At 39.9% G+C, this 14,413-nt stretch overlaps 1 protein-coding gene across 1 annotated transcript in view; it reads right to left on the reverse strand.

The window, feature by feature from the left end:
• Positions 1-14,413, reverse strand: part of LOC107563763 (trinucleotide repeat-containing gene 6B protein-like) — a 39,567-nt gene that overhangs the window by 23,960 nt on the left and 1,194 nt on the right. The window contains exons 2-9 of the mRNA XM_016248705.1: positions 11,600-11,616; positions 11,473-11,494; positions 7,457-7,804; positions 5,482-7,371; positions 5,241-5,396; positions 2,923-3,098; positions 2,759-2,833; positions 2,522-2,674 (exon numbers count right to left, since the gene is read on the reverse strand). Of these exons, the coding sequence (XP_016104191.1) occupies positions 2,522-2,674; positions 2,759-2,833; positions 2,923-3,098; positions 5,241-5,396; positions 5,482-7,371; positions 7,457-7,804; positions 11,473-11,494; positions 11,600-11,616 (2,837 nt within the window). The remainder of the gene's footprint in view (positions 1-2,521; positions 2,675-2,758; positions 2,834-2,922; positions 3,099-5,240; positions 5,397-5,481; positions 7,372-7,456; positions 7,805-11,472; positions 11,495-11,599; positions 11,617-14,413) is intronic.

A 14,413-nucleotide genomic window follows, 5' to 3' on the forward strand; every position in this document is an offset into this window, starting at 1 on the left:
TTTTTTTTGCCATGCATTGGTCATAGAGCTCTTTGTGGCGTTGCCTCAGATGTTGAACTAGATTTGTTGCGCTAAGTTCACACGTACTCCGTCTGCAGTGCGTATACAGTATGCGGTGCAGAAGCAGCATGGACTCATTTTGCTTTCGCACAGGACGCGTTTGCAGTCCGCTCCTGATCCGCGGCTGTTTACCACAAACGCAACATTTATCCATTATTTTGATTTCAAATCCAAACATTGTTTCTGAAAATGCTTTTTCAGCATTATGATTCTCTTTTATCACAGTACAGTAATACAATCTTTCATAAACATTCACATTTAAGCACAATAAATATAACTTTGTTTTAACTACCACCACGAGTGCCATCTATTATTGCCTTGTTTATCTAAAAGTGCACTTTTCCTTGTTTTAAATCTAGCCAAAAAGTTGTGTGTTGACTGTGAAACAGTAGACTTTAATTATATGCATTTATGGTGTACAAAATTACCGAGTCAACCCATGTTAATTGTTACCGCGAATAATGTGCTGTGCGTGCAGCACATCAGAAATAGATTCCGTGCGGAAACAATCGCTGCACTGCTGCAGACGCACCGCTCCTGGAGCGCACTGCCGGAAAATTTCCGTGTCAACCCATGTTAATTGTTACCGCGAATAATGTGCTGTGCGTGCAGCACATCAGAAATAGATTCCGTGCGGAAACAATCGCTGCACTGCTGCAGACGCACCGCTCCTGGAGCGCACTGCCGGACCGCAATCGCATGCAGTGTGAACGCTCTGATCTGTTAACATGGGCACGGACAAAATACCAAAAAGCACCACAGATGAAGTGTGTGAACCTGGTGTTACGTTTGTATGCCCGCCCGGTCTGTTCTGTTCTCGTGCTCCATTTAGGCACGCTGCATTCTGATTGGTTCGGATAGCATTGGAGGTCGGGGGCGCGGAAAATAATGCTATAAAGCGATTTAGAAATCGCGCATGCTCAAATCACGATTTTATGATGATTTCGATTAATCGCACAGCCCTACTACACACTTCCAAATTCTTAAGAATATTTAGATTATGGAAATTAAGTATCAAAATATTAGATACCTTAAAAAACTTGAATAAATAGTAAATAAACATTTTCTAACAAAAAGTGCAAAGTAACAAGTAGAAAAAAAGAAAAATGCACAAATAATTTTTCCCTGACCTTCTTTTCTCTGTAAATTAAGGCTGCACACTATTGCTGAAAAACACAATCACTACTTAGCAGTCAGATGACCGTATGCACAAAGGCACAGATCCCTAAACAAGGCCATATCTGCAGATGAAACTTTTTTTGTAGAAGCATTTTTTAAATTTGAACTGGCACCTCATGACTACATCACGTTATGTACGAGAAGCTGCAAAAGACACAGGCACAGGTGGAATGTACAAAACATGGTGACATAAATTTTTAAGTAAATAAAATGGGCGATATATTGCGTCTCCAAAAATGATTGAGGTCATGTACATATATTGCACGATAAGTCGATATATTGATTATTGGACCGCAATCGCATGCAGTGTGAACGCTCTGATCTGTTAACATGGGCACGGACAAAATACCAAAAAGCACCACAGATGAAGTGTGTGAACCTGGTGTTACGTTTGTATGCCCGCCCGGTCTGTTCTGTTCTCGTGCTCCATTTAGGCACGCTGCATTCTGATTGGTTCGGATAGCATTGGAGGTCGGGGGCGCGGAAAATAATGCTATAAAGCGATTTAGAAATCGCGCATGCTCAAATCACGATTTTATGATGATTTCGATTAATCGCACAGCCCTACTACACACTTCCAAATTCTTAAGAATATTTAGATTATGGAAATTAAGTATCAAAATATTAGATACCTTAAAAAACTTGAATAAATAGTAAATAAACATTTTCTAACAAAAAGTGCAAAGTAACAAGTAGAAAAAAAGAAAAATGCACAAATAATTTTTCCCTGACCTTCTTTTCTCTGTAAATTAAGGCTGCACACTATTGCTGAAAAACACAATCACTACTTAGCAGTCAGATGACCGTATGCACAAAGGCACAGATCCCTAAACAAGGCCATATCTGCAGATGAAACTTTTTTTGTAGAAGCATTTTTTAAATTTGAACTGGCACCTCATGACTACATCACGTTATGTACGAGAAGCTGCAAAAGACACAGGCACAGGTGGAATGTACAAAACATGGTGACATAAATTTTTAAGTAAATAAAATGGGCGATATATTGCGTCTCCAAAAATTATTGAGGTCATGTACATATATTGCACGATAAGTCGATATATTGATTATTGCGACAGGCCTACTCGTGAAAAGTGAGTAGTATCAGATAAATCTGATCTCATAACCTCAGGTTGCTCCAGGGTCACTCAGGACTGCAATAAGTCCAGCTGCTTATCGTTCTCAAGAGGGTTTCTGCATTTAGCCTATATGTCATGCTATCTTTGTTATAAGATGTGACTCTCTTTGTCCTCCAGGGAAGATGGGATTGGATGCATCTCAGTACCTTGTCCAGATAAGGTCCGGTCTCCCCGCATGGCATCTCTTTGGAAGGCTGTGAGCGGAAAGCTCCCCCAGTCCTGCCGCCTCTCCGCATCTCACCATCATTCATTCCTCTCCTGTCGTGCCTGCTATCGTGACCCATACTGGAGTCTTCATCCTGACAAAAATATAATCTGCATTTTTCTACAGATCTGCAGCAACACACATGAGCAGATCAGCACAGTGGTAACGACTATCTTACCGTAACGCTCATGTTTGAGAACTGCCGAGTCACAGGAGACACCCATGAGTCCCCACTGTTACCTTTAAGAGGGCTCTAAGGGACAAACCAAAGGGTTACTTAGGAGTTGATAGTTTCCCCAAGTCAAAAAGTCTTGGTGAGGTCAAAAAAAGCTCCCAACATACCTTAGCGTTGAGTCTCCTGGCCCCCTGGCCTTGCCCCCAGCCCCCAGAGTTGTATGTGTTGCTTTGAGATCCCCGACTGCCCCAAACACCAGCGCCACCGTCCTCTTCCTCCCAGCTGGAGTGTCGCGATACATTCGAGCCTTCGTCACCCCACCCCTCTTGCATAGACTTTGAACCTTAAGAGTAAATATGAAGATCAGCTCAAGTGGCACACTTGAAGAGTTTATGTAATTATGGCAGCCATAATCATGATTATTTTGCCAGCTAACTAATTTTGATAAGTCTTACACAGCATTAGGCCTATATTTAGATTTACTTCATTGCATCAAACGTTGCCATTTACAATGTTTTTGTTCAACATTGTAACCAATCACAAGCTGCGTTCCCATTAGACTTGTGCAAAACTTTTGCGATATCTTATCAATATCAATAAAAAACTATTGCGAAATGACGGCATTTCCATTTAGATTTATGCGACTAAAACTTAAATTTTTTCCTCTCGCGATAAGTCAAGGAGACGGGTACTGGTAGGTTTACATATAACGCAGCCACTGCACTAGCCATTACTTTTAATCGAAGGAGACGGAGGTGTGTATCTTTAGCAAAGCAGTGTGGAGAGCCGCTTCTGAAACACTTCTAAAACGTGCTGCAGGGCAGATGGTATAAACAAAAGCATTGACTAGAGTGGCCGTGTCAGATCCATAATGCACCGCAGACATGTGCAGGGTAAATTATCCAAGCATTAATTACAAGGAAAGTCCCTTATACTTGAGAACGGCCATATATAAGGTGTTTCTTGGAGGTTATAGTACGTTAAATAATGATCATGCGATTTTTTTACTTGACTTATTCGCGATAAGTCAAGGAGACGGGTACTGGTAGGTTTACATATAACGCAGCCACTGCACTAGCCATTACTTTTAATCGAAGGAGACGGAGGTGTGTATCTTTAGCAAAGCAGTGTGGAGAGCCGCTTCTGAAACACTTCTAAAACGTGCTGCAGGGCAGATGGTATAAACACAAGCATTGACTAGAGTGGCCGTGTCAGATCCATAATGCACCGCAGACATGTGCAGGGTAAATTATCCAAGCATTAATTACAAGGAAAGTCCCTTATACTTGAGAACGGCCATATATAAGGTGTTTCTTGGAGGTTATAGTACATTAAAGGGTTAGTTCACCCAAAAATGAAAATTCTGCCATTAATTACTCCCTCTTAATTAATAAGACCTTCTTTCATCTTCGGAACACAATTTAAGATATTTTTGATGAAATCTGAGGGCTCTCTGACCCTCCTATAGACAGCAAGGTTACTACCACGATCAAGGCCCAAAATAGTACCAAGATGATCGACAAAGTAGTCCATGTGACATCAGTGGTTCAACTGTAATGTTACGAAGCTACGAGAATATTTTTTGCAAAGAAAACAAAAATAATTACTTTATTCCACATGTTTGTCTCTACTGCGTCATTTGTGGATGCACGTTCATGACCGTACCATGACGCATGCGTGTGGCGGCACCGGCGCTGACCCAGATCCGGCGTGACAACATTGAACACATGCGCTGTACCTTGTTTACACTTGGGCCCAATAGCGCCATACGTATCCCTTCTAGCCTTAACCGTATTACTCTCTCTTAATTAATAAGACCTTCTTTCATCTTCGGAACACAATTTAAGATATTTTTGATGAAATCTGAGGGCTCTCTGACCCTCCTATAGACAGCAAGGTTACTACCACGATCAAGGCCCAAAATAGTACCAAGATGATCGACAAAGTAGTCCATGTGACATCAGTGGTTCAACTGTAATGTTACGAAGCTACGAGAATATTTTTTGCAAAGAAAACAAAAATAATTACTTTATTCCACATGTTTGTCTCTACTGCGTCATTTGTGGATGCACGTTCATGACCGTACCATGACGCATGCGTGTGGCGGCACCGGCGCTGACCCAGATCCGGCGTGACAACATTGAACACATGCGCTGTACCTTGTTTACACTTGGGCCCAATAGCGCCATACGTATCCCTTCTAGCCTTAACCGTAAACAAAGCATGGTGATAATTATCAAATTATGTGTTTTCATTAAGGATTTCACATAATTTTCCTTATTTTGTATCATTTGGCACAGTTTTAACATTTAATAGAGTTTAAATTTGGTAAAGTAAAATATTTCAAAACAAGCATATTTGGTGCAATGTGCCAAACACTCAACCCACTGGAAAAAAAACTTGGCAATAGTTTAAAAGCAGCCCAATTCCTTGCAAAAACCAGTCTTGGCAACCTTTGAGCATGTACACTTAGGCAGGCTCTTACCAGATTTAGTAGAATGGGAATGCGAGTTTCCCCATCCTCCTCCTTTCCCTGGTTCACTGGATTCCCCCCAACCATCAGACGATTTCCCCCAAGCAGATGTACCGCTGACCACAGAAGGATCTGAGGGACCACTGCTGCGTGCCCATGTTGCAGGAACTGGAATGTGAATGTGTGTTAACGAATGGGATGTTTCTGGTTTGAAACCATTTAACTACTTTAATATGCACTGCTGCCTTCTTACCAGAGTTTTTAGAAAGAGCTCCAGCCTGTCTTCCAGACAACTGCTGTTGGTCTTGTGAGCTGTTGGTCTTCTTATCCCACAGATTGACGGTCCTACTGTTGTAGCGTGACGGATCGCCCCATGCAGATGTGCCATCGTCAATTTCCATTATCCTGCTGATGGACTGTGGCGAGGGTTCCTCCCACCCACTCGGCTCTACAACTGAAGGCACCTGAGGGATGGGCCCACAGGTCCAGCCAGACCCTTTACCTTGGTCGTCGGTGTCTCCTGGACGACCCCGTTCCTGCAAGTCCTTTGGATATACCGCCATTTGCTGCTGGGTTTGCGATTGCTGCTGCGGTTTTTGATTTTGGTTTTTAAGTGCTGCTTGTTTGTTTGGTATCTGTGATGGAAGAAGCTTCTCGCCCCATCCCTGGTGCGGTTTGACACTGCTGCCTCCCCAGCCACCACTCCGCTGTCCCGACTCTTCCGGGCTGCCCCATAACCCTTCATCCTGATTCTTGCGGTCACTGTCTTTCTCTTCTTTCCAGCCTCCACCCTCGGGTAATGGAGTCCACTCACTTCCACCACCCTGGTTCCACCCCGTCCCTTCCCTCCTGCAAGTATCTTCAACCTCCTGGTCTTCTCCCCAACCACTCCCTTTGCAACCAATCCCAATGCTCATGTCTCCGTGCCCGGGCCACCCTTGAGCTCTACCCACCTGGCCAACCTCCTGCTTCTGCATTTTAGAGCTGGAAAGATCCCCAGTGTCCCGCCAGCCCTCCTTACTGCGGTCAGGGTCCACTTCTACATCCCAGGTAACATTCCCACTGTTGCCCTCAAAATCCCAGGCGACATTCTGCTTGATCTGAGTCTTTCCCCATCCTGTGTTGCACAGCACTTTAGGATCCATGTTAGTGTGATTGATCATGCTTTCTAAGGCTTCTTCTGGGTGGAGGGCCTGACTTCTGGAGGGGCTTTGGACCAAATTTGGGGTGTGCATCCCATCCTCATTGCTTTCTCTGCCAGTTGATTTTTCCTCAGACCCATCACAATCATCAACTGCTTTCTGATTGTCATCTCTTGATGCCACGCTGTTTGCAAACATTGAAGAGTCCTGTAAACTATCTGTGCTTACCTCAGAGATCCCTCTCACATCCTCTTTTGATGCTCCAACTGCTAAATCTGAGGTCCATCCTGTAGCTGCCTGTTTGTTTGAAACTACCGTGTCTCGGTCCCACACTCCCTGAAAGATGCCAGTGCCTTCACTTAAACTTCCACCTAGTGCATCAATTCTCTTCCCAACAGGGTCTTCTCCTGTATCCCATAATTCCGTTCTGGAGACTCCACCATCTCCACCACGATTTGGTCCAGCCTGAAGCTCTAACCAATCCCCTGTAATGCACTCTTCGTTCTTGGAGAGTGTCTGGTACACTGCACTGGCTGGACTCAAGGGTGTGGGAGTAGATTCCTCATAAGCAGTGTTGTTTGCGCCATCAGGGTCATCGGGGTTGGAATTTGGTTTTAGACCTTGAGTGTCCTCCTGGTCTCCAGAAAGCATTGACACCTTGGAATTGAAGTGCTGATTGACTTCTTTAATGGATTCTTTATTCTCAGACTGTGAAGATGCACCTCCTACCGCACTGACTTCTGCAAATTCAGATAGTTGAGAAGAAGTGTCCGTTCTTAGGCCATCAGACTCATCCATCCTTGACCTGGCAGAATGTGGGGTCTGATCACTATCCCATGAGTCTTCCGGTCTTGGCCATTTCTCTACATCAGAATTGTCCTTGTCCATTCCCTGAGTGGAGGGTTGACGTCCTGAGCTCAACCCCCATGTGTAATTTGCATAAGTGGGAGTGGCAGAGGCATCTGACGATAAGTGCAGAGAAACAGAAACTACTGTTGGATCTGGAAGAGAAAAATACACCACATCAGAAAAGAATAAAAGCCCCCCCAAAAAAAACTGTGTCCATTAACTTTTTAATTCACCCACCTGAGGCATCAGCTTGCTCCTGCAGGGAAAGCTGGGGTGCAGGGTCCCCTCCGTTTCCGCCTCCCAGCAGCATGCAGGACAGTGGTGGCTGGCCTCTTTTCAGTAGCACTTTTGGTTCCTGTTGGTTGCGGAAGCGCGGGGGCACCTCACAGGGCATATAGCGCTGGGACACCACGGAGGGGGGCTGTCCGTTGGCCACAGCGGCCCACTTTGCATTCTTCCCTCCCTCAGGATGGTCCGTTGAACCCCCGACAATAGGACAGGGGGAGGTTGTTTCGGCGGGACCCGGTCGAGATGAAGCACCGGTAAGGGTGACAATGGATGTGGCAGATGGAGATGAGCCCGATTCTGACAGGAGGACAGCAGTTGAAAAGAAATGCAGTCAATAATACATAGCAATGGACAGCATTTCTTAAAATTACTTCTACATAATGGCAGAAAACTTCACTCTTATTTTCAAACCTACAAAGAATTTTTTTAGTTTCAAACCTTGAACCAACATATCTGAAAGCCAGAAAAGAGATAAAAAAGTAGTGATGCACCAAACTATTGGCACCCAAAAATTTCAGGTGAAACATCATAGAAATAAATTAAAAGAAAATAAATCATTTTTGGCCAAAACTTAACACCATACCAGTGTTAATGTCGTTGACAAATAATTTGTCATAATTTACATCAACAACATTTTTTACACCAACAAAAACGAGACGATAATGAACTTGTTTTGAAAGACAAACACTATGACGAAAATCTATTGACATTTTCGTCAATTAATAAAAATCTTATGATATTTAGTCGACTAAAACTAGACTAAAAATAATTCAGATGACTAAAATATGACTGAAACTAAATGGCATTTTAGTCAAAAGACTATGACTAAAACTAAATCAAAATTTGCTGTCAAAATTAACACTGCACCATACGGAGTTCAATTACCCAAATAACCAAATTTAATTACCAAAAGCTTTTAGTTGTCAGCTAAACAAAAACTTTAATTTCAGTCTTAGTGTTTTAGCAAAATAATTTATTTTGGAGCGTCTCCTAAAAAATATATAAGACTGTGTACTAACCCTAACCAGAAAGAAAAACACAGTATATAAACACTGACTATGAAGGTAATTATTACCATTCTATTTACAACAGAATTATAATTCTATTACACTATAATTTGCATTCAATTTGCATAAGTTGGCTACATACAAGTAATATATTGTAATAAATATTTATACAGATATTAAAGAAAATAACAGATTTTTCACAAATGGTCTTCAAAACTGTTTATGTGAAGCAGCTTAATATGGGCATTACTAGCTGGGGGAAAAAAATCACTTTTTCAAATGATGAACCTCTTAAAGATTCTTCTCAGGCACGGCACCTGAGAAGAACCTGTAAGATGTTTATCATGAGATGTTTAAATCAAGACTTCTTATGCAAACAAGCATACATGAAACACTGGCGTACACAAATGTGAATTACTCACACATACAACCACTGAAAGTACTATGCAAGTATATGTAAGAAGACTGTGTCGGGATGAATGGGGTTGAAGGTCCAATTTGCAGTTTCAATGCAGCTTCAAAGGGCTCTACACTATCCCAGCCAAAGAATGAGGGTCTTATGGATCGGTCATTTTCTAAAAATAAATTAAATGTATATACTTTTTAAACCACAAACGCTTGTTTTGCACTAGTTCAACTTCACAAATTCACATGTGACGTAGGCGGAAGTACCGACCCAGTGTTTACAAAGCAAACATGCAAAGAAAGTCAAATGCCCTTTTACAAAAAAATCAATTACCCAAATAACCAAATTTAATTACCAAAAGCTTTTAGTTGTCAGCTAAACAAAAACTTTAATTTCAGTCTTAGTGTTTTAGCAAAATAATTTATTTTGGAGCATCTCCTAAAAAAATATAAGACTGTGTACTAACCCTAACCAGAAAGAAAAACACAATATATAAACACTGACTATGAAGGTAATTATTACAATTCTATTTACAACAGAATTATAATTCTATTACACTATAATTTGCATTCAATTTGCATAAGTTGGCTACATACAAGTAATATATTGTAATACATATTTATACAGATATTAAAGAAAATAACAGATTTTTCACAAATGGTCTTCAAAACTGTTTATGTGAAGCAGCTTAATATGGGCATTACTAGCTGGGGGAAAAAAATCACTTTTTCAAATGATGAACCTCTTAAAAGATTCTTCTCAGGCACGGCACCTGAGAAGAACCTGTAAGATGTTTATCATGAGATGTTTAAATCAAGACTTCTTATGCAAACAAGCATACATGAAACACTGACGTACACAAATGTGAATTACTCACACATACAACCACTGAAAGTACTATGCAAGTATATGTAAGAAGACTGTGTCGGGATGAATGGGGTTGAAGGTCCAATTTGCAGTTTCAATGCAGCTTCAAAGGGCTCTACACTATCCCAGCCAAAGAATGAGGGTCTTATGGATCGGTCATTTTCTAAAAATAAATTAAATGTATATACTTTTTAAACCACAAACGCTTGTTTTGCACTAGTTCAACTTCACAAATTCACATGTGACGTAGGCGGAAGTACCGACCCAGTGTTTACAAAGCAAACATGCAAAGAAAGTCAAATGCCCTTTTACAAAAAAAAAGGTAAAACAACAATGTCGGATGATTTTGAAATTGGAGGAGAAAATGAGATGGAGTTTTTCGCCCTACCCGACCTTTAAGAACCGAAGTACACAGACAAAGAACTAACCGTGCATGTCCTTTCCAACGTGAAAGTGTAATGCGTGAAGACGCACATGCACATCTAGTTCTCCTTGGCCCCCCGACTGAGCTTGGTTTCTCCCAAGGTTTTTTTCTCCATTCTGTCACCGATGGAGTTTTGGTTCCTTGCCGCTGTCGCCTCTGGTCTGCTTAGTTGGGGACACTTCATTTCCAGCGATATCGTCGACTTGACTGCACAGATAGTATTTAAACTGAACTGAGCTGGATGATAACATCACTGAATTGAATGATGAACTGCCTTTAACTGAAAATTGAGTGTTTACTATTGTCATTTTGCATTATTGACACACTATTTTCCTATTTAATACTGTAAAGTTGCTTTGACACAATCTGTATTGCTAAAAGCACTATATAAATAAAGGTGACTTGACATGCGCATCACAGAGCTAGTGCAAAATGAGCATTTGTGGTTAAAAAGTATAAAAAAATTATTTTAGAAAATTGACAATCGTTTCGCTAGATAAGACCCCTATTCATTGGCTGGGATCATGTAGAGCCCTTCGAAAGCTGCATTGAAACTGCAATTTGGATCTTCAACCCGTTAGTCCCGTTGAAGTCCACTATATGGAGAAAAATCCTGGAATCTTTTCCTCAAAAAGAAAAAGAAATGAACATCTTGAATGACATGGAGGTGAGTAAATCAGATTTTATTTTTATTCTGGAAGTGAACTAATATTTTAAATTGATCAAATTATTATATTTCTATATATTATATATACATATATATGCATTAAATTTATCAAAAGTCACAGTAAAGAAGACATTAATGATGTTATAAAAGACTTCTATTTCAAAGATACAGTTTCTTAACTTCCTATTCATTAAAGATCCAAAAATATATATATGTGCATCAAGTTTTCCACAAAAATAAAAGTGTTTTCAACACTGATAATAATGAGAAATATTTCTTGAGCAGCAAATCAGCATATTAGAATGATTTCTGAAGGACCATGTGACACTGAAGACTGGAGTAATGATGCTTTAAATCACAGGAATAAATTACACGTTACTATATCGTCACATAGAAAAGAGTTCTTTTAAACTGTACAAATATTTCACAATATTAGTTTTTATTATACTTTTCATCAAATGAATGCGGCCTTGGAGAGCAGAAGAGACTTCAAAAACATTAAAAATCATACGGACCACAAAAACTTTGAACGATGGTGTACATGCGTGACTATTTCACAATTGAGTATTAAAAAGCTAATTGTAAATTACCAACCTTTAGTGCTGTCTTCAGTGCCCTGTAATTAAAAAAAAATTGCTCATTAGATGATTGTACATTCGTATACAGCTAATGTATGTTTTCTTGAGTGTATACAGTGTTATCCCGCAAAAGCATTGCCCACCTCCTGATGGCTGCGGTCTCAGGTGTAATAATAAATAGTGACTCTTTTAAAATTCTTAATATGTTTATTAATAAAGATGTAAGCGTGTCACAGACGGCTGTCATACAAACATTTGATCATTTAATGTGGACGCTGCTGACGGACCAGCAGAGGGCGCTGTGATTTCCGCACCAACGCCTACTTATGCACTAAAGCAATGGTTCCCAACCCTGGTCCTTGAGGCACCCCAACACTGCACATTTTGCATGTCTCCTTAATCAAACACACCTGATTCAGGTCATCAGCTCATTAGTTGAGACTTCAAGACCTGAAATTGGTGTGTCAGAGAAAGGAGACATGCAAAATGTGCAGTGCTGGGGTGCCTCCAGGACCAGGGTTGGGAACCACTGCACTAAAGTATGTTCTTCATTTGTGAAAAAATCTAACAAATGCTGTTCTTCTGAACTATATATTCGTCAAAGTATCACGGTTTTTACAAAAGTATAGAACTGTTTTCAACATTAATAATATACATTTAATATATTAATTAATATATTGTTATGAGTGTGAGCAGGCCTTTACATGTTTGAGAATGTGTCGCTATATTTACATAAAATACATTTTAAGCATTACATTTACACGTTACATTTTAAAGCTATTAGATGGAGTAATAGACCTAAACAAACAGCAATTAATTTCAGATTGGGAACTATAAGTTAAAGGGATAGTTCACCCAAAACGAAAATGTGATGTTTATCTGCTTACCCCCAGGGCATCCAAGATGTAGGTGACATTGTTTCTTCAGTAGAACACAAACGAAGATTTTTAACTCAAACCGTTGCAGTCTATCAGTCTTATAACGGCAGTCAATGGGCTCCATGGCTTTGAGAGTAAAAAAAAAACATACACAGACAAAACCAAATTGTGATGACTGTAAGAAAGTGGGCTTTGAAGTGAGCAGAAGCGTCCTGCTGTTTGTTTTCTGCTGATGGAATTGCCAACTAAATTGAGAATAGATTTAGAAGCAGCTTTGCAAAACATTTTTTAAGAGTGTAAGCAGGGGCACAACTGCACATTTGCTGAGGAGTATGCAAGATCAGTGTTGGCGCCGCCCTGTATTCTAGCCGCTAATACGAACTCCCACAGAAAACTTTCTGAAAGTTAATGACCAAAAGCCCATTAACTAGCTTGGGCATGGAAGGATACAAACTCATCAGGGGTGAAAAAAGTGACAAAGGTATGAACCCCCTCCCCCATTTTCAATACCATAGAAAAAAGGTGAAAAGTGAAAAGAAAAAAGAAAAGTGTGTTGTAACATTCCCTTTAACTCCTGAGAACAGAATGGTTCTGTGTCTGGCCTGTGTGACATAAAATGTTGGATGGACATGAACTTCTTACAGCTAAACAACGACAAAACCGAAATTGTTATCTTTGCCCCAACCGAGATTTGACCTCTGACATAGTTAATCAGCTTGGTTCTCCATCTTCAAATGTTCATGACTGTGTCAAAAAACTTGGTGTCATATTTGATTCCAATCTGAGTTTCGATAAGCAGATTAGTGCTATTGTTAAAAGTAGTTTCTTTCAGCTAAGATCTATTGCCAAAATCAAGATGATGCTTTCTAAGAAAGACCTTGAAACTGTTATTCATGCATTTATCACCTCAAAGTTGGATTATTGCAACTCTTTATACCTGGGTTTGCCTAATTCACCTGTAAATCGTTTGCTGATGGTTCAAAACGCAGCAATCAGGTTATTGACTGGCACTAAAAAGTGTCAGCACATTACTCCTGTGCTTGCCTCTCTCCACTGGTTACCAATTGAGGCCTGGATTGATTTTGAAATTTTGCTTTTTGTTTATAAAGCTTTACATGGACTTGCCCCTCAGTATATCAAGGATCAATGCCTCAAGATCCTTACGTTCTTCCAATCATATTCTTCTTTCTGCTCCTCGCTCACGTTACAAACTAAAGGTGACCGGGCTTTCTCGGTGGCTGCTCACAGACTTTGGAACAGTCTCCCTCTCAATAGTAGAACTTCCTTTTCTGTTTCTTTTATGACATTTTCCCTAAAAACATATCTGTATTCTTTATGTTTTAATTGAGGGTGTTTATATTTTTACATTTGTCTCCAAGGTTTTGATCCAGTGTGTTAATTTTGTTTTAATTTTGTTTTAATTTAGTTTTAATATCCCTGTACAGCACTTTGGTTGCAACTTCTGTTGTTTTGAAATGTGCTTTATAAATTAATAAACTAAACTAAACTAAGCTGATGGCTTATTTATTAAATTTACGGTAAAAAAACGGCAGCTGTGGTTGCCGGAATTTTACCGTAAAAAATATGGTAGCAACGTTTTAGGTTTTAACTTAAATTTACAGTTAAATACCGTAATTTCATTAACTGATATAATGTTAATATACCAACCTATTGAAGTACATTACTGTTTTGTACCTTTGTAATACACTGATAACCACCAAATGCAGGTGGTGATGAGAAAGTCACACGATGACCCAAAGCCCATCACAAGCAGCTTTTAAATAATATCATATATAGAAGGTGCACAGTGTCATTCACACAAACACCAAACACCATCATGTTAACACACATGAAACTGAAATAATGCAATAAACATTCATTTAACAACATTAGGTGTAACACACAACCCTAATATACAAAACTGATAAGAAAAAACTAAGAAGAAACATAGTTATTTCAACAAAACAATATCAACTTTAAAATGTAACGCAGGGAATTCTGAGAATGTCAATTTATGGTTAATCACTGTAAATTATACGGTATTTTTCACTTCCAAAAACGGTATACTACCGTAAAATT

This window comes from Sinocyclocheilus grahami, unplaced genomic scaffold (assembly GCF_001515645.1).
Source record: "Sinocyclocheilus grahami isolate Dianchi unplaced genomic scaffold, SAMN03320097.WGS_v1.1 scaffold888.1, whole genome shotgun sequence".
NCBI classification, from domain to species: Eukaryota; Metazoa; Chordata; class Actinopteri; order Cypriniformes; family Cyprinidae; genus Sinocyclocheilus; species Sinocyclocheilus grahami.